At 59.4% G+C, this 24,942-nt stretch overlaps 1 protein-coding gene and 1 long non-coding RNA gene across 3 annotated transcripts in view; one reads left to right on the forward strand and one right to left on the reverse strand.

Annotated features, from left to right (window-relative positions):
- TSPEAR (thrombospondin type laminin G domain and EAR repeats) overlaps nt 1-14,582 on the forward strand; it is a 55,809-nt gene extending 41,227 nt beyond the window's left edge. Inside the window, exons 10-12 of the mRNA XM_036097254.2 lie at nt 9,726-9,913; nt 11,954-12,055; nt 14,339-14,582. Of these exons, the coding sequence (XP_035953147.2) occupies nt 9,726-9,913; nt 11,954-12,055; nt 14,339-14,492 (444 nt within the window). The 3' untranslated portion in view covers nt 14,493-14,582. The remainder of the gene's footprint in view (nt 1-9,725; nt 9,914-11,953; nt 12,056-14,338) is intronic.
- Nucleotides 14,583-20,817: 6,235 nt separating this feature from the next.
- LOC118554697 (uncharacterized) lies at nt 20,818-24,561 on the reverse strand. Of its 2 annotated transcripts, XR_004926606.2 has the most exons (4): nt 24,117-24,561; nt 23,608-23,712; nt 21,875-22,037; nt 20,818-21,607 (listed from the first exon to the last, which is right to left on the reverse strand). It is a non-coding gene; the product is annotated as an uncharacterized LOC118554697 (long non-coding RNA). The 2 variants fall into 2 exon arrangements; XR_013442898.1 differs by lacking the exon at nt 23,608-23,712 and having other exon boundaries at nt 21,875-22,070.
- Between the last annotated feature and the right edge of the window lie 381 nt (nt 24,562-24,942).

Genomic DNA, 24,942 nt, shown 5'->3' on the forward strand with positions numbered 1-24,942 from the left:
CCACACGAGGGGTGACCACAGGAGCTGAAGGCTTTATTTTGAAGGAAGATGCAGGATGATTGCTTCCAGGTCGCTCCCGGGTGGCTGGGGGACGGGGGAGCAGGCCCAGTAGTGTCCCGAGAGCAGGGTCCCGTAGCCAGCACAGAAGGTGCTGCTTGCCGCCGTCTGGTCACCACGTCAGGTCTTCAGCAGGGCCGACAAACCACGCATTTGGAAGGAATCGAGTTCCTGCTGTGGGTTGGGATCGCATTTGGGAGATTATCATCCTGCGGCTACCAACACCGTGATCCTAAATCTCCTACACTTGAACAAAAGGCCAAGTTAGGAAGCTGTCTTCGTCCAGGCCACAGCCAGATGCCGCCGCTCCTGGAGGCGCCACCTGCCTCGGACAGATGCCGCCCACCACCGTCCTCATCAGTGACCGTGAGCGGACATCGAGGGGTCCCCAGGTGTTTGGTAAAGGACCCGAAACATGAAATAGTCAAGCTCAAGTGTAGACGTACACCCGCACTGGACCAAACCAAGCTAACTCTAGGAACACAAGGAATTTTAAAAATTGTAATTGCCCTCAGGTGATTGTAATTACCCTAATTACCTTTTAAATTCTAATTACCTTCAGAAGTATTCAAGAAGACATCACATTTATAGAGTCAATAGAGAATGCCATGAAAGGACAGAGTTCTTGGGTATTAAAATTATAGTTGCCGGCCTTACAAGAAGATACTCGTCAACCGGACTGGAAAATCAAGGCCAGGGAAGCTTCTAGAATGTAGAACGAGAAGATGAGGCAGACAGAGGGGATCGACCCGGGGGATCCAGAAGGAGGGACGCGGGAGCAGAGAGCATTGGGGCCATCGAGGGGCTCCCCGGACCTGGGAACGCCCCGTCAGCTGGGGGCGCTGGCCCTGGAGACCAGCTCAGAGAGGCCCAGGCCGCCGCGTGCCGCGGGTTTCTCACCCGGGTTCCAAAGGACACCACTTTCAGTCTGAATTCTGTGTGCCGTGCTGTGGGCGGGAGAAGGAGCCCAGGCCACTACAAGTGTCCGTGGCTTCTCGCCACCAAGGGTTAGTCCTCACCGGGGTGAAGCGCCATGAGGGTCCCCGGGTCTCTTCTGCCATGTGGCTGCTCCATCCGTGGGGACGCGGGAAGCCCCCCACTGGCCATCACCCCCAGCTCAGTGTCGGCGCCCATTGGCCAGCACTGGTCACATGAGCCGGCGCAGCTGCATGGGACCCGGGGAATGTGGGGGAGGTGCTGTCCTCGAGGTGTGCACCTGCCCACGCGGGAGTCTCCAGACACAGGGAGTCAGAATCGGAACTGTGGCTCCAACCAAGGACGGGGGTGAAGGCAAGTTCCAGCAGGACAGTCCCGATGGCCTGAGGGGGAGAGTCCAGGAGGGACGATTAGGGAAGAGGAGGACTGCATGGACGCGTGGGCTGACAGGTGTGAAGACAGGTTGGAAGAATGAAGGTGCAGGCATGATCTGCATGTGGGGACCGTCCCCAGGGTGGCACGGAGCTCCTCCCACCACTGAAACCCCCAAGAAGGGCTAGGCTCCACGAGAGTGACATTGGGAGGCGGCCAGGGCACCGTAAGTGCCAACAGCGACATCTCGATCCTGGAGTCACCCTGTGGACAGAGTCTGCAGGCTTGGTCTGGGGTCCGACACTGAGTACTTATGTTGGGGTTCCTTAGTAGAGGGACAAGGGCAAGGGAAGGTGAAGGAGGGTATGGGCCCCATATTGTCTTCCTAGAGCTCCAGGAGTCAGAGAGGTCTCCCTGGGACCCCCTAACGGGGACAGTCACCCACAGCCCCCAGGCAGGGGCCCAGGCCCGGCACGGCAGGCTGGGCTCCCAGACCAGCAAGACCAGATGGCCGTGGGCCCTGCCCTGTGCTTGGGGAGTGGTTTTTCCTGTTCCTGACAGCCTCATGCCAGAAACCCTGGGATTTCCACCAATGGCAACCGTTCTTGCCTCCCCCTCTGAAAAGCCTTTCTGCCATTTGCAGAGCAAATATTTAAAGGGAGGTCTGCGGTTGCCCTCGCTTAGCTGGCTCATGAGTCCCCTTCAGGTCCATTTCACAGATGAGGACACTGAGGTGGGAAGTGAGGGGACCCAGCCGGGGACACAGGTGGTGCGTGGAGGAGCCAGTCCATCCATACAAGGCCCCATCGTTTGGGGGGGAAGCCTGAAGTCTGGCCCGGGGCCCTGGAAGGGGTCCCTGGGGACGTGTGTCTCCTCCCTGTGCCCGTGTGTGCGGCTTGTCCCTCTGAGAGACCCCCAGCTCTCTATCAGTGGGGTCAGGACAGGAGACTGAGTGTTGCTGAGCGGACTCACCCAGGGTCGTAGCCTGCTCTGGAGGGCAGGTAGGAGACGTTCCTGGAACGTGGCTTCAGGACTCCATCCTCAGCCACATTGGCGGTACACAAGCCAGCCCCGAAGGTAGCGGCCGGTCTGCGGGGGGCTGTCCCAGGAGCCAGAACTCTGGGGGCTGCTGTCCCCCGACCTTGCAGGCTGCCCAGGGAGGCCCTGGGGCGGCCAGCAGCGTCATACCCTGCCCAAAGTCCTTCCCTTACACGCCCCATCTCCTCACGCCTCGATAACGCCTCAAACCCCAGAAAATCCCACTTTCATGTTTTGCCAGCATTTTTCGCATTGTGTTTAAATCCTTTTAGGGCCTGGCATTGCCTTAGTGTGTTTACTGTTTGAAGTTTTGCAATATCTTTGTGACCATGAGCTTTGAAGCAGGCCCTGGGTGCTTTGAAAGCCTGTGTGCTCGGAGAGGTGCTGACCTCGTGGGGGCCTTTTCTGGACATGGGGGGCAGAGGGTGCTTGAGGAGCGTGCACACGGACTGTGCTGGGAAGGAGCCGGGGGGCGGTGGGCGTCGAGTTCAGCTCAGGAGGGAGCCCCGGCTGTCCAGGCTTTGTGGCCAATGTGAATGGGAGGCTGGCTGCTCACCCTGGGACACATTCTCCAGCCCCACCTCTCTCACCAGGAATTCCAGAACCTTCCTGCAGGCGGCAGAGACCAAGGCTCCAATGACTTGGTCTCTTCATCATCTTAGAGCAAAGGAGGCCGGAGCTGGGTGTGTCCAAGAGGGCGCAAACTCCATCCACGGGAAATCCAGCCGCCAGCTGCTGGGATTTCTGCCCCCTGAGCTCACTGGCTGTGGGGCCTGTGGTCACGGTCATCACATGTGGACCCAGCGTGGAGGGGGAGGGGAGGGGAGGGGGAGCAGTTGACCACGTCGGGGTTTGTTGCTCAGGAGGCGGCCTGATGGGTGTGAGGGGCCGGCCGAGTGCCCACGGGACCCCGGGCGGAGAGAGTCTGAAGTGCAAGGGACTCGGGGCATCTGGCAGGGGGAGGGACGGGCAGAGGGGCTGCCCGGTGGTCAGCGGGTGTGTGTGTGGGGGCGGCGGGTGAAACTGGGGGCTTCTCAGAACTTCGTTTCCACAGAGCATGTAAACATCCAGGAAGGAGTCGGAAGACAGGCAAGAACGTTGGGTTGAGATCTGCACCTGAGAGCTGGGTGGTGTGAGCGCCCCTCGGCGGTCAGCACTGCTGGACGGCCCTGGGAAGGGGGCTTCCTCCTGGCGCCTTCTGTTTGCTCAGGGGGCAGGCAGCCGGGGAGGGGGCCCAGAAGTCGGCCAGGGAGGGTGCTGCCCCCCTCCAGCCTCCCAGGATGGGACCCTCACCCACCCTGGCCAACTGCCTGCCGTGAGGACAGCGGCATCCCCACCCCGGAGCCCTCTGGGGGGCGGCCTGTCTCCCCCTGGCAGCACGCCCTGCCTCCCTGTTCGGCTCCCCAGGCACTCCCAGACCTCGATTCTTTGCTCCATCGAAGCCAGAACCCAAGGGCCTCCTGGCCCAGCCTGATCCTCTGATTACTGGGAGCCCACCCACCCTTGAGGGAGGCCATCAGGGACTCCAGGGGCGCCTGGCTGCCGAGTCCCCAAAGCGCCATCATCCCGGCCAGGCACTCGGGCAGCCTGCCAGGCACCGTGCCGGGGGCTGTCGGGCAGGCACCAGGGGAATCCCGCTGGGAAGGGGGAGCCCGCCCAGCCCAGCAGGTGCCTGGCCACCTCACCAGGTGCCAGGCAGGGTTTGGCAGGGCTGTTTGATGTGGGAATTTCTTCTCTCTCTGATGAGTCCCTACTGCACCTAGAACTCAGGAGCCACCTGACATCAGGCCCCAGGTCCCCTGTGCCCCCTGCCCAGGCTGGCGCAGCCGTGGGCAAAGACGCTCCCCACTCTGGCTTCCAAGCGGGAGGAGCCCGGCCTATGGCTGAGGGCGCAGGGGTTGGCCCTGTTCTGTGAGGGGCTCTGGCAGCCCTGTGTGGGGAGGAGGGGTCACTGACGGCCAGCGGCTGCGACCCCGGGGAGGCCTCCTGTGGGTCTCTGCCACCCTCTGCCCACATGAAATACCGGATGCCTAGCTCAGTTTACATTCTGGGTAAATGATGAATAATTTTTTAGTAAAAGCGTGTCCCCAGTAGTGCATGGGATACACACAGGCTGAAAAATCATTGTTTATCTGGAATTCAAACTGGATGAGATACCCCCGTCCTTGCAGTATCGGGGGGGACACACGGACCGGAGGCAGGATGAGGACCCCTCTAAACCACACACACACCTGAGTGCTCCTTCCTGCTGCCACCACACCCTCGGCCTTCCTCCTTGCCTATGGGACCTCCTCTGCCGGTGCTCCCGGAGCCGCCCACAGCCCCTCCTCAGCCCCCCATCTGTACACACCTCCCATGCTGGGACTGAAGGCGAGGGAACAGGCTGAGGAGCACGCAACTTGGAGCTGGGAGGAAGCCCTGGCACCTGGGGAGAGCCTCTCCTCAGACCACCTGCCGGCCACTTGTACTGCAAGGGTGTGCACGTGTGTGTGCGTGTGTGCACGTGTGTGCGTGTGTGCAGGTGTGTGCGTGTGTGTACACAGGTGCACGAGCATGCATGCAGCACGTACGGTTGTGTGTGTGTGGAAGCGTGTGCCTGCGTGTGCATGCAGGCACGTGCAGGTTATATGTGTTCAGGTGTGGATGTACGCATATCGGTGCACAAGTGTGCAAGCACACGCAGGTGTGTGCACGTGTGTGCCTGTGTGTGCATGCAGGCACGTGCAGGTGTATATGTGTTCAGGTGTGGATGTACGCATATCGGTGCACAAGTGTGCAAGCACACGCAGGTGTGTGCACGTGTGTGCCTGTGTGTGCATGCAGGCACGTGCAGGTTATATGTGTTCAGGTGTGGATGTATGCATATCGGTGCACAAGTGTGCAAGCACACGCAGGTGTGTGCACGTGTGTGCCTGTGTGTGCATGCAGGCACGTGCAGGTGTATATGTGTTCAGGTGTGGACGTATGCATATCGGTGCACGAGTGTGCAAGCACACGCAGGTGTGTGCACGTGTGTGTATGCAGGCATGTGCATGCACGGATGTGTGTGGGTGTGGGTGTGTGCATGCAGGCACGTGCAGGTGTATGTGTGTGGGTGTGCATGTGTGTGCACAGGTGCATGAGTGTGCATGCAGGCACACTTCGGTGTGTGTGCATGTGTGCATATGTATGTGTGTGCGTGCAGATCCGTGCAGTTTCCCAGGGGCGTGGTGTCCTCCGCACAGGGCTGGAGGGAGCCTGTGGTCTAGCGGGCTGACGACTCCCGTGAGGCTCCTGAGGAGTCGCAGAGCTGCCCTGTGTGACTCTCTGCACAGGTGTGGGTCCCTAGCAGGTGTCCTGTGGACAATGCTGACGGCTCCATGGGCCCCAAGTGTCTCTGAGCCTGCATGGATGCTGTGAGGCGGGCCCAGGGGACAGAAATAGTGCCACCTCATGGAGCCGCAGTGAGGAGAGGACACACTCATCCAAAGGAGCCTTAGCCCAGCTCCTGGAGCCTGCACGGAGTCAGTGACCACCAGGCGTCCTGGCCTCTTTGTCCTTGTCCTAGTGAGTCTTATTCTTTTAGCTGAAACTCACCTGTTTCTGCTCCTCAGGACCGGCCAGACCCGTTTCTGGAGGCCCCGGACTAGGAGCCCATTCAGGGGCTGCGGGAGGACTGTGCTCCGCGACCGGCCGGGTTGGCGGCCACGGCAGACCACGGCACCCTCTGCTGGGCGTGGGGAAAATGCCACCTCGACCCGCAGAGCTTGTTCTTTGGCCCGTGGCTGGGGTTGGCCGGTCGTCCGGGGGACAAGCAGACAGGCTGGGCCGCACACCCCGAGTTTGCATGTGGGGACAGCGACATCCAAGCAGGTGACAGGTGTGCCAAGGAGAGGGAGGCATGTGAAGCCTGGCCCTGGCTGGTCTGGAATGTGAGATGTCCCTCGAGCACGGGCCTCGCTGGGCATTGGGACGCAGTGGTGGACCCAGGGTGCTCCCGCAGTGTAGCCAGCTCTGGTCCAGCCGGGACGACCCGGGACCGCACAGGGAGGACCTGCCCGCAGGCGGGACGCACTGTCCCCAGGGAAGCAGCCCAGTCCCCAGCCTACCCACTGCGTGGCCTTGGGCATCCCTGCGTCCCTGGGCCCGGGCCCTAGTTGATGCAACAGAAATCCTCTGAGACCCCGGCCCTGAGCGTGACCCCAAAATGTACAGGAGGGAGGGTGCTAACAGCTACCTGCTGCCCAAACACGAGGAGTGTCCCTGTGTGAGGGGGCACGGCGGCCGGCGGGGAGGCCTTCTTTAAGGTTTGGGGGCGACTTCCTGCCCTCGGCTTGCTGCGGCAGCTACACGGCAAAGGGACGTGCCTCAGACGGACCTAAAGTCCTGAAAACCAGTCTCTCTCTTGCTTCGGGGGAGGCTGTGGAACACGGACCCTGGGTGTGTTATCCCGTGCCGACTGTCTGGGCAGCGGGAAAAGCTGAAAGTTACCCTGGGGAGGAAGGAACGGACCGTCCGCCTTCCACCCGTGCCCGGGGCCTCACACGCTGCCGACCCCACGCTTTCCTCCCTCGCGCGGCTCCCCCTGCGCCCCTCCGCAGGGCAGGTGGACCTGGAGTGCACCGAGCGCCTCCTCCGGGCTCCGCCTTGGCCACACGGAGGGTCCAAGAGGAGGAGGACACGTTGGCTTCTGCCAGTATTTTTGGTTTTACACATTTGGTATGAAGCGGTCTCTCCGTGTCTTCAAAGTTGTAATTCCGGGGACCAGAGACAGTGGGCACGTCCCCACCCCCCCATTTGCTGGCTTCCTGTAGTTTCATTTGTGAAATACCTATTCAGGTCTTTGCCCACATTTTACTTTTTCTTGCGTCTTCATTATTGGTGTGCAGGAGTAACGGCTGGAACAGCACAGGGTCCCCGCCACCCGTGCACGCTCCGCGGGCCGCGTGCGCCCCGAGCTCACCTCCCCGGGGCCGCGCATCCGCCCGCACACCCTCGCCTGCCCCCGCGGCCGCCTCCAGCCTTCCCCGTAAAGCGGGCCCCCTGGCAGTTCGTTCTGTCAGTCTGTCTGAAAATGACCTTAGCCGGCCTTCATTTGTGAAGGCTATTTTCACCGGTTTTAGAATTCAGGGCTTACATGTTTTCCGTTCGATGATGCTGAGGATGTTTTTCCGTGGACACTGAGCTTCCCTCGTCCCCGGTGTCGCCGTGCCCTGCAGTCCCGGACGTGTCTTCTCCCGCTGCCTTCAGGCTTCTCGCTCTGTCTTCTTTGTCAGCTGCCTGTGTCCAGGCGTGGATCTTTGTATTTATTCTCCTCTGGGTCTCTGATCTTCTTGGATCTGTGGTTTGGTGTTTTTAATCAAATTTGGAAATATTTTAGCCCTCATGCATGTAAATGTTTCCTTCTGTCTCCTTTTCCTTCCCTTTGGGGACTCCACTCACCTGTGGGTTAGGTCACCTCATATCATCCCACGGAGCATGGGTTCTGTTCACGTGTATGAGAACCTTTTTCCCCCTTTGTGTGCTTCCGTTTGGGTAATTCCTGTTGGTGTCCCTTCGGTTCCCTGATTGTCCCTTCTGGACGGCCGGGGGGCTGTCGGTCCCATCCCGTGAATGTTTGAATCTAGATATTACATTTCAGTCACGGGATTGCTCTTCGGCTGCTGCAGTGTTCACAGCTGCCCGGACGTCCCCATTCCTTGCTCGCCGCGTGCGTATTTCCCCAGAGGCTCTCGTTGTACTCATCGGAGAGTCTGCGTCTGCCAGCTTCAGTGTTTGTGGCTGTTGGTACATTTCTGTTCAGTTTCTTCTCTCAGTTGTAGATCACACCTGCCTTCTGCGTGAGCCTCTAGCCTCTCGACTTGTTTGTCCCTGGGTCCCTGGACGCTGGCCCCAGGTGTGCAGCTCAGGAGCTGGACAAAAACTTGAGAGAGGTTAACATGGCGACGTTGGGGCTCCCCCTTCCGGGGCTCCCTCCTCTCTCGGATATTCCCCTGCCATTTCTAGCCACTTTGGAAGCTCCAGACTCTCTCCTGGGGACCCCCAGCCAGCCAGCCTGGTGCACCCACTCGAGTGCCGTGGTCATGTGGCGTGGGGTGAGGAGTCCTCAGAGGGAAAGTCAGACAAACATGCACCATGTGCCTGTGATTCCCTTGGTTCAGGGGTCACGGCCCCTCCAGTGTCTGCCTGCCCTTGGCCACTGTCCAGAACCTTCAAAAGGTTGCCCGCACAACTGCGTTTGCAATTGCTGTCAGCAGGAGGGCCATGGTAGCCTGCCTCAGAAGCTGAAAGTCAGGAGGCAAACTTTCAAAGACAATTTCAATGCAAAGTGAGCCACTGGAGCTTCTGCAGCCCATGGGGACAGATGGGGTCAATGGAACCCCCTTTCTGCTGACATGGGGATGGAGAGCCCGGCAGCGTCACTCCTGAGCCTGTGGCTCAGGCTCCCCGAGGGCGTTTGCATGCTCTTCCATCAGCCACAGACCCGCCACGGGGAGCCATGCTCTCCCTCTCCTGCTCAACCCCCACCATTTGTGGTCTTCCTATGTGGTTGCCCAAAGGGCCTCTCCCTGCACCGACCCTTTGTTTCCCCAGAAAAATGTCTCCACCCATTTCCACCCCCACCCTCTCTCTTCAGGGCTCAGACTCAGAGCCTGGATCTGGACTCCTCTGGTCCTCTCCTTCCCTGTGCACCTGCACCACCATAATCCCTGAGATGCTGGCCACACCCTAGACATAAACGTCCTCCTCGTGAGCCCCACGTGCAAATCAGTTCATGCAGCTTGAGCTCTGGGCAAAGGCTCCACAGCTCACCATTCGCATACCAGCCTTGTTTCTCCATGCGCACCTCACCCTCGAGGCTGATAAGAGATTTATGGAGGAACAGCATGCACGGGAGCCCAGAGATGCTGTTGATGGAATCCAGGGAAAGCCTCAGTCCAGGGACAGCATGTGGTCCAAAACACAAGTGTCTAGAGGTTGCTTCGGAGGTCAGAGCTGGGACTGGAGGAAGCAGGGAAGGCTCCCTGGAAGAGGTGTTTCAGCAGCTGGACCTTGCAGGACGGGCAGCATCAGGGGTAGGGGAGTGGGAGGCACGGAAGGCTGAGAAGCACTTTGCACAGATGAGCTCTTTGGGTTTGGGTGCGTTTGGGCACCCACACTCATGACAGGGGTGGTGGTAGTGAGGCTGGGAGGTGAGCAAAGCCAGACTGGGGAGCGCCGCCGGTCCGAGATCTGCCGCGCCGTGGGTGCCCGAGCTGTGTCTGTGGGTTAGCTGTGTGGCCCCGGGGCAGCGCTGGGACACTGCTGAGGGTCGCCCGTCCCTCCTTCTCGCTCTGTCCCAGACGTTCGGCGCCGCGGACTGGGAGGTCTTCCACATTGGAGAGAGGGTCTTCCTCGCAGTCGCTAACAGTCACAGCTACGACGTGGAGATGCAAGCGCACAATGATTCCTACGTCGTCAACTCGGTCATCTATGAGCTGAATGTCACCGCGCAGACCTTCGTCAAGTTCCAGGAGATTCCCACCTGCAGGTACGCCTCGCGGCGGGGGCGGGTGGGAAGGGCAGGGCCCACGGAGCGGCTCGGCCGGAGCCTGGCACGCGATCCCGGAGCCGCACAGTGGCTCTGACGTGCACGCGTGTCCACATCTGTCGGGGTGCACTGTGGCCTCAGAGCACCGCATGTGCGAACCTCCTCCAGCCACAGCTGAGTGACTCTGGGGCTCCTATTTGTCACCTTGGCTCTACCTGCTTTCCAACTGTGCGCTCTGTTTGTTTGCTGCAGTTCAGTGATTTTTATTAAATCCACAGATCTGTGCAACCATCACCAGGGGGTTTTAGGCCGTTTTCATCACCCCAAGAGGAAACCCCCTACCATTCAGCTGTCACCCCTCCCCCCCCGCCCCAGCAGCCAGCCGTCTACTTTCGTTCCCAGTCCTGGACGTTTTGTCCGCGTGGAATCATGTGGGAGGCAACCTCTGGTGCCCGGCTGCTCTCCTCGGCCGCGGCCTCAAGGTTCCTCCACGTGATGGCTTTTCCCGGCTGAGCGATATTCCATCATGCGGGTAGATCCATTCGTGGACCCCATCCCTCCCCCGCTGATGGACATTTGGATTCTTTCCACCTTTGACCGAATGGCGTGGCTCCGCAGAATGGAAATACACCCGCTTTGGGGGCCCAGCAGGGACTCACGGCCAGACGGCTCACTTCCTGCTGCGCTCAAGCAAACCCGGCGTCTGGTAGGAGCCGCGATGCAGACAGTGTGAGCTTCTCCCCATCTCGGCTGGCGGACGGATGCCCGCGGCACCGCACGCCCGCCACCCACGACCGCGCCTCAGGGAGCACAGCAGGGGCTGAATCATAGAGTCAATACTGGTTATAATCATTACTTCGGGGCTGAATCATAGAATCATAGCTGGTCGTTACTCGAGGTGGCCCAGATACGGTCCTGCTGGTGGAAGAGGGTAGAGGTGGGGCCCCTGCTGGCCTCAGCCCTGCCCCCGAGTGTCCCAGGGGCCCGTTTGAGGCCCCTGCTCAAGGCCAGCGCCCTCGGTCCCCACAGGGAAGGGACCCGGAGGCAAGTGTCCACTGGGAGAGGGTGGCCTTCTGCTGCCTGAACAGGCCGCAGCTCTGAGTGGCCGCACACAGACACACAGGCCTGGCCTCCAGCGCCCAGCTGAGCCCCGCTTGCTGCACGCGGGGGGCCCGGCTTCCCCACCTCAGAAGAATGCAGTGCGTGGGTTTGCAGTAAGAAATACAGCTTCCGAACGTAGGAGAACGTTTCTCTGTCGGTCCCCAAACCAGTATCAGGCAAGGAGCCACGGGGCAAATGGGTGACCTCACAGCCAGTGTCCTCAAACCCTGCCTCCGGGGGGGGGGGGTCCTGCACGCCCCCCTGGAGTGACCGCAGGCTTGGGACCTCTTCTCTGATTCCTTCCACTGCTTTAGAGTGAGAGATTTGGCCCACATTCCACCGCAGCACTGAGCGAGCCCACCGTCCACGGATGGATGAACAGATGAGCAAACGGGTCCCTCCACATAGCGCGGTATCAGCCAGGCTTAAAGGGAGGGACGGTGACCCAGGCCACCACACACAGACCCTGGGGACACCATGCTCAGTGAGATGGGCCGCCACCAAATACGGTGTAACTCCACCCATACGAGGCCCCCCGAGCACTTGAACTCAGAGACGGAGGGTAGGGTGGGGGCGCCAGGGCTGGGGGAGCTGGTTAGTGTTTAATGGGGACAGAGGTTGGGTTTGGGACTTTCTCCTGCAGACGGATGCTGGTGATGGTTGCACGGTGTTATGAACGTACTCAGCACCACTGAACCGTACACTTGAGGATGGTTAAGACGGCACATTTCATGCTAGTTGTATTTTATAAATTTTAAAAATGTTTTAAAAAATTTTAAACAACTGGTTTGCACTTCCCTGGAATAGACCCTATTCAACGTGTGAGAAAATCGCTCTGGACCTTGGGGTGGCATGGGGCCCCTGGGTTCTGGGATTAGGGGGACTGGCTTGGAGCCAGCGCCCCGGGGTTCACTCACGTGCGCTCCCCTGTCTCCACAGTGCTCTGGACTGGGAGTTTTTCTCGGTGGGAGAAGATTATTTCCTGGTGGTTGCAAACTCCTTTGATGGAAACACCTTCTCTGTAAACAGTATTATTTACAGGTAAAGAGCCTCCAAAGGCTGCCCCCTTCCTCGTCACCTGAGTTTCCCTGGGGGGGTGAGGGGCTCACCCTCCCTGAAGGGCAGGTGACCACCCGCTGTAGCGAGTTGCAGGCTGAGCCTGGGTCACGCCCTGGGGTGGGACGTGGCCCGCGGATCCCACTGACGGCCACCTCTGCATTCTGGCCCGTGCTGCAGACTTCCCACACCGTACTTGGAGAGTTCTTGGTAATTTATTCTATGAGATGTTCCCGTCCAGGACCGTGGTGGGTCTCTCCCTTTATCCCTTCAGTACGCGTTTGCGTGTCCTCATATAGGCGCTGGGCCTTAGCATTAAATTTGCTCTGGGAGGCTTTCAAGTTTTGTAAGTACAACACCTGGGGCCTTTTCCTTTCCATTTCCAGCTGCTTATCACGAGTTAACTGTTGTGTTTAGCCGCCCAACCAAATTATCATCTCAGGTCTGCTAGCTTTTCTTAAGAAGAGTCTCGTGGCACTTCTAGGGGTATAATTACATCCGTGAGTACAAGCCACTCTGCCTCTTGATCTCTAATGTTTGTGCTCCTTACTAGTTTTCTTAATTAGCTAGAAATTCCAGAACAATCTCGACGGCTCAGGAAGCTGCCGTCTTCCCAGCGCACGGGACTGACTTCAAGTGTTTGCGTCCATAATAGCACACGAGTTGGACTGCAGTTTTCTTCTGGGGACTTACCCTTATCCCATTTGATCTGGAGCCCAACTCAATAAATACACATGCAGAGTTTTCTACCTACACCCACGGACTGGGGTAGTTCAGATAGTAGGATCTGTTTTCTCTGCGGTTAGCTTAAACTCTGCTATAAAGCCGCCTGGGCTTGGCTTCTTTCCGGGGGTGTCTCTCGAGCAACTTCCCCGATTTCTCCCATGGTTACTGGTGCAACCGGGCTTTTCACCTCCTCTCCAGACGATCTGGGTCGTCCGTATCTTACTAGAAAAACCATTGATTTTCTTTAGACCTTCTAACTTATTAGAAAGTAGAGTTTTCAACATGACAAAGGAGTGTTAAAATTCATGTGGAAGAATAGATTTTCAAAGGTCGCCAAGAAAATTTTGAAAAAGAAGAATAGTGAAGGAGGCTCCCGCCGCTTGGAGACAGCAGATGGTTTCTGCCGAAAGCAAGCGTGAAGGTGGAGTAGCACACAGCCCAGAGGGGAGCCCGCGGTTTACATCCTGTAACGCGACTGGTGGCGTGTTTCTGGTCAATGGGAAAAGGACGCGTGCTTGTAGGTAACTTCCTGTCTGTCTGGAGGAAAACAAAGCTGTAGCCTGCTTCATATTATGTAGAAAAATAAACTTCACAGGGTTTAACAATGTAAATGTAAAAACTCAAACAGCAGAAACATTAGCGGAAAGGCTAAGGTGACTTTGACCGCGCAGTTGCACGGGAGGTCTCGGGGACCTCCTCAGACGAGGCCGGCGGAGGCCGCCAGGGCGACTCCCTAGCCTTCAGGGTTTCTGCGGAAAAGGCATCCCACTCAAAATCAAAGAAAACAACTGACCACACATTTGACAGAAAAGCAACCTGTACAAATTGATAAAAGACTGTCTTAATTGGGAGACATGGGCAAGGATATGAACAGGAATGACAGGAAGAAAATGCAAAAACTGTGAGTGAGCATGAAGAGCTGTTTCCTCGAAGCCGGAGGACGGCACACGGAGGCCGTCGGGACAGGAACCACCCAGCCTCCCCGGGAAGTCACCTGGACAAATACCCAAACGAAAACACTCCTGCCCTTTGACCCAGGCGCCCCGCCCTAGGGACTCCACCCTCGGGAACCACCCGCCCGTGGATCCCTTTGGGGGGCAAAGCCTAGAACCCTGACTCTGCGGGAGGCATGACGGCGGGGTGGGGGTGGGGGCGGGTCGTCCAGCGCCAGGAGCTGCTACCCCCGTTGAAAACAGGGGGGCGCCACGCCGGTGTGGTGACGGGTGTGCGTTTGGGGCGCGCGCTCGCTGTGCACACCGGCCCCAGGAGTGGGGGGAGGTTCCAGCTCAGCCCCGACAATTAACCTTCTGGCACGGCCAGGATCCTGTCCATGTCCCCCCGCCCAGAGCTGCGGGGTCTTGGACAGGGCAGGGGGCCCATTCCAGGCCTCAGTTTCCCTCTTTGCAGGCTGAGTATGGCGCGGGGGGCTTGTGCAGCCGGGGCGGGTGGGGGGGCGGAGGGACAGACGCAGGCCTGGAGAGGGCGCCACTGCGCTTCCCCGCTCGGCCTGCAGGGGCGAGGCTGACCGCGTGTCTCCCGCAGGTGGCAGGGCTACGAGGGCTTCGTGGCCGTGCACAGCCTCCCGACCTTCGGCTGCAGGGACTGGGAGGCGTTCCGCACCGCGGCCGGCTCCTACCTCCTCTACTCCAGCGCCAAGGAGCCCCGCTCCCGCGTACTGAAGCTGAGGACGGGCTGATGGCACCCCCGCACCCCACACAGAGGCCTGGGGGAGCCAGCGTTCGGCCGTCCCCGACCCACACCCGGCGGGGACACCTGTCCGCCTCGCTGTCCCGGTAACCGTGGCGGCCGGGCAGGTGGCCCGCTGGAGCCCCGTGCTGTCCTGCAAGTCTGCGCGTCCTGCAGGGATTTCTCTTTAAAAGGAAAGTTCACACAAAATGTTACCTCAAAACCAGCGGGGCCCCATCACCGTCCGCGGTGGCCCTCTCCCACTGCCCTGGCCAGCCCGGATGCGGAAGCGGGCTCAGTGCTGTTTTAGTGTTTTGTACCAGCTATTTATTGTATTCTATCTATACAGAAATATATTTATGACGCTCTTTACCCAAAGCAAGGCAGTGTCGGCGTGTGTCTGGGGACAGCCCTCCGTAAACAGGTCACAGGGCGGCAGGACGCACTCCACCACCGCAGGGCCATGGACCTTTGAGGCTCTAGTCCCCCAGATCTACAGGGAGCTGCTTCCTCTGGCCTCAGTTTCCCCAGGAATGCAGTGGAGGTTGGTTTAGGTGAGGAATCGCAAGGGCTGCGGGTCAGGTGTCCCACCCGTGGGAGCCCGGGCCCGTCCACGGGGTCCGTGCGGCTGTGCACGCTGGCCGGCTCCCCGGTCACTGCAGCTGGCCTCGTGGGCGTGCAGGGTGGACTTAGAACGCCTCCTCGGGGCCGCGCTCGCTCAGCTCCTCTCAAGTCTGACGCCCCAACCCTGTAGCAGGCGGGGGCCTCCTGCTTCCCTGGGAACCGGGGGAGGAGGGGAGGTGCCCTCACCACGAGGTGCCCTCCCTCCTCCAGGCAGGCCTCCTGGATGTAAATCAATGCTGTGTGCTGGAGGCTTTGCCGGGGAGGCCCCGTGGGGTCCGCACGCAGCCGGGAGACCGGGGCTGGGGCGAGGCCAGGCCTGTGCCATACCCGTGGCCACGGGCTCTGGGAGAGCGAAGGCCTGGGAGGGGATGTGGAGCCAGGCTGCCCAGGGGCCCACACTTGTTTCAATGCTCTGCCGCTTCTGTCTTGAAATTCTCGGTGATCTTTGCCCAAGATCACAGAACAAGGGGCACAGTGCGGCTCCAGCGAGCCGGAGTCTGGCTCCCCAGGGCCACATGCGTATGAAACCGAGTGCCCATCCTACCCACTCCCAGGAAGGAAAGCTGGGCCTCAGGTGGGCCAGATGGGGATTTCAGGACTGTAACCTGGGCCCTCTTCACTTCCAAAAGCTGGGATTTTTCTAGAGCCCCCTTCAGGCCAGTGAGTGGGCTGTGTGCCTCAGGGAGGGCTGAGGCTGATCTCGGATAGGACGTCCCTCCCAGGCAGAACCACAAAGGACAGGGGGTGGGGTTCTGGGGCCCCAGGGTGTCTGGGCCATGTGCTATGGTGACAGCCGTGGGTCTGCTGGTCCAGGGAAGCCGGCTGAGGGTGCCACATAAAAATGCAGGACCTCCAGTTACATTTGAATCACAGATAAACAACAGGTGCTTTTTTTTAGTTGACATAGATCCCCAATACTACACAGAACGTATACTAAAGGATGTTTGTGGTTTACTTGAAGTTCAGATTCGAATGGGCGTCCTGTGCTTTGGTTTGCTCCATCTGTCTGCATTCCTTGGAGGGGCTGTGGTGGACGAGACCCTCCTAGGGTCTGCTGGTGGGAACAGGTCCTGATTTTATCTGAGACGTGACACAAGGAGGAGAGTCAAGGCAATCACGGGCTGGGGTGGCCGCCCCACGATGACTCTATGCGTCAACTCAGAGGGTATTTCTGGGGGAGATTAACACAAGTCAGAGGACTCTGGGTAAAGCAGATGGCTTTCCACAAAGCAGGGTTCCCCCCAGTCAGGGGGAGGCAGGGTTGGAGCAACCGAGCAGCCTCCCCGAGCAAGGGGGATTCTCCAGCAGACCGCCTTCAGACTAGAGCTGCACTTTCGGCCCTGCCCAGTGTCCCCCAGGCCAGTGGCCCTCAGCAGCCTCTGAAACCCTCTGCACCTTGTGACAAAGCTCTTCTCCCTCCCAAATCCGTCCTGTCGGTGCGATGCTCTGCAGAGAGAGCCCTGGCGAGCACAATGGGATGACAGACAAAGCACTCAGGAGTCAGGACGTCTTGTGTTTGGTTCCATGTGCTATTTCCCAATCACCCGGCCTCAGTTTACCCACGGGGGAGGGCCAGCTGGGCACCATCCCACGCAGCTCCTCTCTCCCTGGAGTGACCTGGACAGACATGCGCCAGCTTCCTCTCGGCCCGGCTGGGGTCGCTGTGGTGTCTGGCTCGCCCTGGGGGCTGGGGGCCGGGGGACCGGGGGCTGGGGGCCGGGGTGGCCCCCAGGGAGGAAGGAGGCAGGTGACGCAGCGGCACACACAGTGGGAGCAACCGCATCCCTGCCCGGGGCTTCACCCTCAAACAGTGCCACCACGTCCTTGGCACAATATCTGATCTCTGTTCTCCTGGGTGGAAACAGAAAAATGTAAATCAAGATTTGTTTAAATTATGAATGCAAACAAGAGGAGAAATGGACAGAACGTTAAAATATTTACATCTTTTCAAGTAAGGTCTTCTGGTTTCTGTCCTGTTGAACGTTTGCAAGGCGGCATGCGGTTTCGTGTGAATTTGCGTGTGATTTGACGTGGCCACGTTCTTGTCCTGTTGGCAGCCGTGCTGTACTTCGTCAGGGCAGTAGTCTGGGGTTGGCCGAGCCGGGCCTCTTTTGTCAATCCATGGGATTCTCTTCAAGGGCCTTCACTGATAAATAAGGTCATTTCTTCGAAGTCGTGTTTTCCGGGAGAAATACTGTCCGTGGCAGTTTCTGCCGGCCCTCCTCACTTCCAGGCTCCCTCCTAAACCCGAACGAGGCTCAGCATGACCAGTCCCATCAGTGCAGCCAGGATGGGACTTTGCCCTTTCACAGTCTGTCAGGTCAGTAAGTGGAGGAGTGCTGGCGAGGTCCTCGAGCGCTGCGGTCATTGCTTCCGGCTGATGGGCTCCTCTTCCAGGCACCTCTTAACCTCACCACCACCAACACAGCCCTCGGCCTCTGCCACACACACGCACACCCTCCCATATGCACACCCACTCATGCACACACACATGTACACCCCACTCTCACACACATACATGCACATGCGCAAACCCATGTAGACCCCACTCTCACACACATACATGCACACCCATGCGCACACCCATGCACACACATGTACACCCCACTCACACACATACATACACATGCATGCACACACATGCGCACACCCATGCACACACACGTAGACCCCACTCACACACACATACATACACACCCATGCACACACCCATGCACACACATGTACACCCCACTCTCACACACATACACACACATGCATGCACAGACATGCGCACACCCATGTAGACCCCACTCACACACACACATGCACACACGTACACCCACACACACTTGTACACCCCACTCTCACACGCATACATACACATCCATGCACACACCCATGCACACACATGTACACCCCACTCTCACACACATACACACACACATGCATGCACATACATGCACACACCCGTGTAGACCCCACTCTCACACACACACGCACACACATGTACACCCCACCCTCACACACACACACACCCACACATGCACACACGTACACCCATGCACACTTGTACACCCCACTCTCACGCGCATACATACACACCCATGCGCACATGCATGCACACACCCATGCACATACATGTACACCCATGTAGACCCCACTCTCACATACATACACGCCCGTGTGAACACCCATGCACACACATGCATGCACACACATGCATGCACACATGCATACACACTCTCACATGTGCACAAGCACACATACCCCACACTTGTGCACACACATGCACACATACACACAGGTGTGCACACATCTTCCAGTCCCTTCTAGCCAAGGACTATGTCTTGCGCGGCTCCCCCGGGGCCTGGATCAGCTGAAGTTCAGTGCCGGCTGATGGTCTAGGTGGCAATGGCTGTCTGCTCACACTAAGTGCCCACCATGCGCCGGCTGCCCTGCCTGGCCTGGCGACGCACACGACCACACAGTCCCAGCCACGACTAAACTCCAGAGGCGAAAACCCAGATTCCTCGTGGTGAGCCTCAAGGCCCCACATGACCCCGCTGTCTTCTCCTCCTCTCCTCCGCCCCCTGCCCAGTCCCTCAGGCTGCACCCGCCTCCCTGCACCCGGGTCATTCACCTGCTCCTCTCCAGGCTGGCATTCTCTTGTCCTTTGTCTCAGCGTTCCCTCGCCCAGCCCCTCTGAGAGGCCCTCCCTGACTCGGGTCAACAGGAGCCCCCACCCCCAAGCTCCACTGCACAAAGACACCCCTCTCTCTACACCTGCTCGCACTTCATCGCACAACACTTAAAGAAATTCAGAACTCACATGTTTGCCACCTCCTTTGTGTCTAGCTCCTCCTCTGGAACTTCAGACCCATTCTCTATGGGCTCCCAAGCCATCCCCATGGTGCAGGTACTCCAGGCACTCCCAGCCTTCCTGGTGCTGCAGGTGCCCCAGGGGCTCCCAGCCTTCCCCACGGTGCAGGTGCCCTAGGTGCTCCCAGCATTCCCCACAGCGTGGGTGCTCCCAGCGTTCCCCCTGGTGCAAGTGCCCCAGGGGCTCCCAGGCTTCCCTGTGGTGTGGGTGCCCCAGATGCTCCCAGCCTTCCCCATGGTGCAGGTGCCCCAGGTGCTCCCAGCCTTCCCTCCGGTGCAGGTGCTCCCAGCCTTCCTCCTGGTGCAGGTGCCCCAGGTGCTCCCAGCCTTCCCCAGGGTGCAGGTGCCCCAGGTGCTCCCAGCCTTCCCCAGGGTGCAGGTGCCCCAGGTGCTCCCAGCCTTCCCTCCAGTGCAGGTGCTCCCAGCCTTCCTCCTGGTGCAGGTGCCCCAGGTGCTCCCAGCCTTCCCCAGGGTGCAGGTGCCCCAGGTGCTCCCAGCCTTCCCCAGGGTGCAGGTGCCCCAGGTGCTCCCAGCCTTCCCCAGGGTGCAGGTGCCCCAGGTGCTCCCAGCCTTCCCCAGGGTGCAGGTGCTCCCAGCCTTCCCCAAGGTGCAGGTGCCCCAGGTGCTCCCAGCCTTCCCTCTAGTGCAGGTGCTCCCAGCCTTCCTCCTGGTGCAGGTGCCCCAGGTGCTCCCAGCCTTCCCCAGGGTGCAGGTGCCCCAGGTGCTCCCAGCCTTCCCTTCCATGCAGGTGCTCCCAGCCTTCCCTCTGGTGCAGGGCCTCCAGACGCTCCCAGCCTTCCCCATGGTGCAGGTGCCCCAGGTGCTCCCAGCCTTCCCTCCGGTGCAGGTGCCCCAGGTGCTCCCAGGCTTCCCCATGGCACAGGTGTTCCCAGCCTTCCCCACGGCGTAGGTGCTCCCAGCCTTCCCCAGGGTGCAGGTGCCCCAGACGCTCCCAGCCTTCCCCAGGGTGCAGGTGCCCCAGGTGCTCCCAGCCTTCCCTTCCATGCAGGTGCTCCCAGCCTTCCCTTCCATGCAGGTGCTCCCAGCCTTCCCTCCGGTGCAGGAGCTCCAGATGCTCCCAGCTTTCCCCACGGCGCAGGTGCTCCCAGCCTTCCCCAGGGTGCAGGTGCCCCAGACGCTCCCAGCCTTCCCCAGGGTGCAGGTGCCCCAGACGCTCCCAGCCTTCCCCTGCTTGAGGTGTACTTTGCTCAGAAGACACAATACAGTGGGATTGTGCAGTGCACCGCTTTCCAGTTGGATGAGGGGTTCAAGCCCTGGTTCTTCCCCTTACTGTGTGCACTCGGGCAAGTCACCAAACCCCCTCAACCTTGGTCTCCTGGGGTCTTTCTCATGTAAAATAGGGAGCCCCCTCCCCCTGGGGCTGTGGCAGGATGGCATGGTGTGGACACCGCATGGCCCGTAGCTCCTGCCCACGGGAGTGGGTTATGGCTGGCCCTGCCTCATCGCCACTTAGCTGCTCAAGGATGTTTTCCTAAACAAAGTTGGCATACTGAAAATCACATGTGAAAGAAAAAGGCTGCCCTACATTTGAACATAGATTCATTGATTTAAACCACATGCTAGCAAATCAAAGCTAACAGTAACACAGTAACACAGAACGCCCAAGGGGGTTTCCTCACTCCTGGAAGGACCGTTTCTTCCTAGAGCCCTTGCAATCGCCTGTCATGCTAACAGCACGTCAGTCAGCCTGGAGTAGAGAAGAGCATCTCAGCGAGGCGTGTGGCTCTGCGACTCTGATGCAAATTTTAAATTTTGTCTTTAGTTTTGTTTAATTTTATTTTGATTTAATTTATTTACTTTATTTAATTGAGATGCACAGACCTAAGAGTCCTGTTCAGGGAGTTTTGCCCCTTGTATAAATCCAGACAGCCACTCCCAAACAAGGCCTCGAGGCTTTCTGGCCCCCCAAGGTCCCTAGTGCCCCAGTCCGGTCAATCCCCCACCGCGCCACCGCCTGCCTTCTGTACCGGCGAGCTCTGTGGTCTTCGGGTTTCCTTCAGTGCGGCTCGCGGCTCGCGGCTTGGGTTCTGCGTGCCCCCGTCCCTCAGCCCCACGGTTGGACACTCATCCGTGTTGTTGCATCTGCACTTTGTTCGTTCTTAGTGCCGATTTTATCTTATTTTCTTAAAGATTTTATTTATTTATTTGAGAAACAGAGAGAGTGCACAGAGGGAGAGTGAGAGGGAGAAGCAGACTCCCGGCTGAGCAGGGAGCCCGATGAGGGACTGGATCCCAGGACCCCGGGATCACGACCTGAGCTGAAGGCAGATGCTTAATGACTGAGCCACCCAGGCGCGCCTCTTACTGTTGATTTTACTGCTCATTTTTGTTGCTTTATCCCCTCCTATGACGAGGCCGTCACTTGTTTATCTGTTCTATTGATCGGCTTTTGGGTGGTTTCCCGTCTGGGGCTGCGGCAAATGTCACTGAGCTCCGTGCCTGGTGCGTGTGGTCACTTCTGTCGCTGAGCATCCAGGAGCGGGGCTGCTGGGTCTCAGGGTAGGTGATGGCTTTATAACCAGCCACTCTCCAAAAGCCGGGCCGTGGCGCCGTGTGCACCCCGCAGTCATGTGGTCTGGCCTTTCCCCGGGGAAAAGCACGAGGGTCAGTAGGAAGCTGCTAGAAAGAGTGAGAGAATTTCGTGACTTCAGTCGGCCCGTAAGCGCGTATAAGGACCCAAGCCCAACTTGTCCTGCTTCATTTCCACAGAGAGGACAGCAGAGCCCCAGAGAGACAGACACTGCCTGCCACGTCCACAAAACAACCGGCTGGCCCCGTGGCAGTCTCTTGTGGCCACTGTCTCAAGTGGTCCCACGCTAGTGGCCTAAAGCAACGGGAATGTATTACCTTACAGCTCTGGGGCTCAGCGTCCCAGCTGGGTCTTACCAGGCCAAAGTCAAGGTGTGGGCGGGCTGCATGCCTTCTGCGGGCCCCAGGGGAGAATCCCTTCCTGCCTCTTCCAGCTTCTAGAAGCCCGCTGCATTCCTCAGCTGGGGGCTCCTCTCCCATCTTCACAGCCAGCAGTGGGGGGTCTGCCTCCCCCTTCCACCTACAACAATCACGAGGACTGCACGAGACCCACCTGGACGGCACAGGATAGTGTCCCTTTCCCAAGGCCAGCAACCCTAATCCCACCTTGTTATGGGACCTAATATAGTCACAGGTTCCGGGGATTCAAACATGGGGGCGTCTTTGAGGGCCCAGCACCCCTAGGAGCTTTGACCCCTCCCCTCTTCCACCACTAGAACAGCTGAGACTCCTCCTGCCCGGGTCCCAGACCCCCATCTATCCCCCAAGAGCTGTCCCGCGTAGGGGGAGGGACCCTCGCGGTCTCATCCAACAGAGCGTGCGCACCCAGTGGTTGCCCCATGCACAGACAGGGCCTGGTGAAAACCATCCCAACCCCTTAGAGATAAACTAAGGAAACCACAAAAATCCGGCTCCAGGAGGTGAGTAAGGATTTGGACAAACCCTCCGATGACAGCCTAGCACTGTCACTGTTCCCCGAGTTACTGTGTGGTTTTGGTGCCCGCCGACCAGAATCCGAACGTTGCCACTTTCGATGATGAATGGAGTGATCCACAGAACATTTTGAAGAATCAATATGCAAAAATAGTTCAAAAAAATGAGGGAAACCCTGGCCTGCAGGTATTAAATTATACTAAACCAATTCAATTTGGTCTTGGCACAAGTTTGGAAAAGTTCAAGTTCCAGATGTCAGAAATAAAAAGATTCCAGAATAGAATTTTTTCTTTCTATTTGGATGGAAACTTTTTAGAGGTAAAAACAATGGCAGTAAATGAAAAGGGAAGATGACGTATTTATCAAATAAATAATGTTGCATTTTTAAAACTATCACAAAGTAAAGTTGAAATGCCAGCATACTGGTCCATTCAGGGCTTGACCGACTCCCCCGCGGTCTGAGGAGCGCTCACTACGAGGCCCTCGCAGGAACCAGAGCAAAGGGCGCGAGCAAACATTCACAGCAGAGGAAAACAGGCTTGAATTCTGGGGAGTTATGCCCCCAAGGTCGCCATGGGCGTCCCAGGGGCAGGTGCTCCCAGACCCGTCGTGAAGACAGGACCTGCCCGGTCCATCCCGTGGGCCTGCTACACCGTTAAAAACTCAGCCGAGTGGTTCCCGTCTGTTGGCGATGCGAGTTAGGCTTGGAAAACCTCAGGCTTGGTCCTCATTATTGTGACATCCGACTGACAGGCTCTGATTCTCGGCCCAGGGCAAGGACAGAGGTCTGGCGTTCATTCCCAGCCCTTGCTCCAGCGGTTCCAGTGAGCGGCTCTGGAGAGACCACAGAGCAGGGGGGGCTGGTGGGGACCTGGCTCTGGCCGCCCGCACGCAGGGCCGCCCTCTGGTCAACACCACCAACCCTGCGGAGACAGCAGGACCCGGCCCCCAGCCGAGCTCTGCCCATCCTGGCTGGTGCCCAGCAGTGGGCGCAGAGGGGCTGCTGCCTGAGTGAGTGTGAGGCAGCCGAGGGCTCTGGAGAGCAGGACAGCGTGTGCCTGCCCAAGGGGGCCACTTGCAGCTCCCTTGTGGATGGAGGGACGCCCCGGTGGGGCCTGGCAGGGGCAGCGCCTCAGAGCCGTGCCAGGGGGACTCACCCTGCACACAGGCTCAGACAGCCGGCCCTCAGGGAAGTCCAGCACCGAGATGACTACCGCGTCAGAGACGCCCCAGGGTCCTCCTCCCTGCTCTTGCGAAAGCCTCTGTTGGGGGAGGGGAGCGGGGTGAGGAGGGGAGGGGGCAGGGTGAGGAAGGGAGGGTGGGGGGCAGGGTGAGGTGGGGGGTGAGGAGGGGAGGGGGCAGGGTGAGGAAGGGAGGGTGGGGGGCAGGGTGAGGTGGGGGTGAGGAGGGGAGGGGGCAGGGTGAGGAAGGAAGGGTGGGGGGCAGGGTGAGGTGGGGGTGAGGAGGGGAAGGGGGCAGGGTGAGGAAGGGGGGGAGGGTGAGGAGGGGAGGGGGCGGGGGGCAGGGGGAGTGGGGGAGGGAAGCAGGACTCCCTGAGCATGCCTCTCAGCCCTGGGGCTGGCTGGGAGCCGGGTGGGCTTGTCTCCGGAAGAGACTTTCCAGGGGCGACGCCCCGGCCTGGAGCCACGCGGCCACAACCACTCACGAGCTGGGCGGGTGCACAGTGCCCCCATCTTTCCGGACCCGTGCTCTTCTTCCTCCGCTGGCCATCTCGGCCTGGCTGCTGAGGCTCGGGGACGGTGCCGTGTCTGTCTGCCGTCCACTGCTGCCCGGCAGCCGGGTCACAGCCCAGCTGGGCGCCCGCCAGCTCAGGGGACCCTGGACGGTCGTGTAGCCTGAGTGCCCCCGTGTCCCCCCCCGCTGACGTCCCCTGGTGGCCACGCCGCCTCCACGCCGGTCTCTCCCTCGGCGGTGTCTGTGGCTCTCCCTTCGGCCGCCCACCCTGTCCAGGAGCATTGGACCCACAGGAGAGCTCGGCCCAGTGGGCTTAGGGCTCTGGGGTGCTGTCTCCCCACCCCGTCTGCACAGACTAGGAGCTTAGCTGCTCTGACAGCCAACGTCATGGGCAGCACCCGGTGGCCGGCCTGGCAGCCAGCCCTGCACCCGCTCCTCCGGGCCAGGGTGACGCAAGCAGACCCCACGCTCCTGGCCTCGCTGGGCCCGTGGACGCGCCGCTGCCCCTCCCCGCACTCCCCGTGCTTTGACCCAGGGCGAAACCAAGGCCCGCCTCTGTTTTGACAGCACTCGGGCCCGCCCTTCCCGACTGAGAACTTCCAGGCCCTGGCGTCAGGAGGCCCAGATTCCTGCCCAGCCTGGCTCCTGAGTTGGGCATTTGTCCCCTCCAGACCTCGGAGTCTTGGTTTCTCAACTGAAAATGGAAATATTCCCGACCACGCCCGGCCACTGGGAGAACTTGCGAGGCTTGCTCGTGAGCAGGCTGGCTGGCGCTGGGTGCTACCCCTGCAGGGTGG

This window comes from Halichoerus grypus, chromosome 1, assembly GCF_964656455.1.
Source record: "Halichoerus grypus chromosome 1, mHalGry1.hap1.1, whole genome shotgun sequence".
Lineage (NCBI taxonomy): Eukaryota > Metazoa > Chordata > Mammalia > Carnivora > Phocidae > Halichoerus > Halichoerus grypus.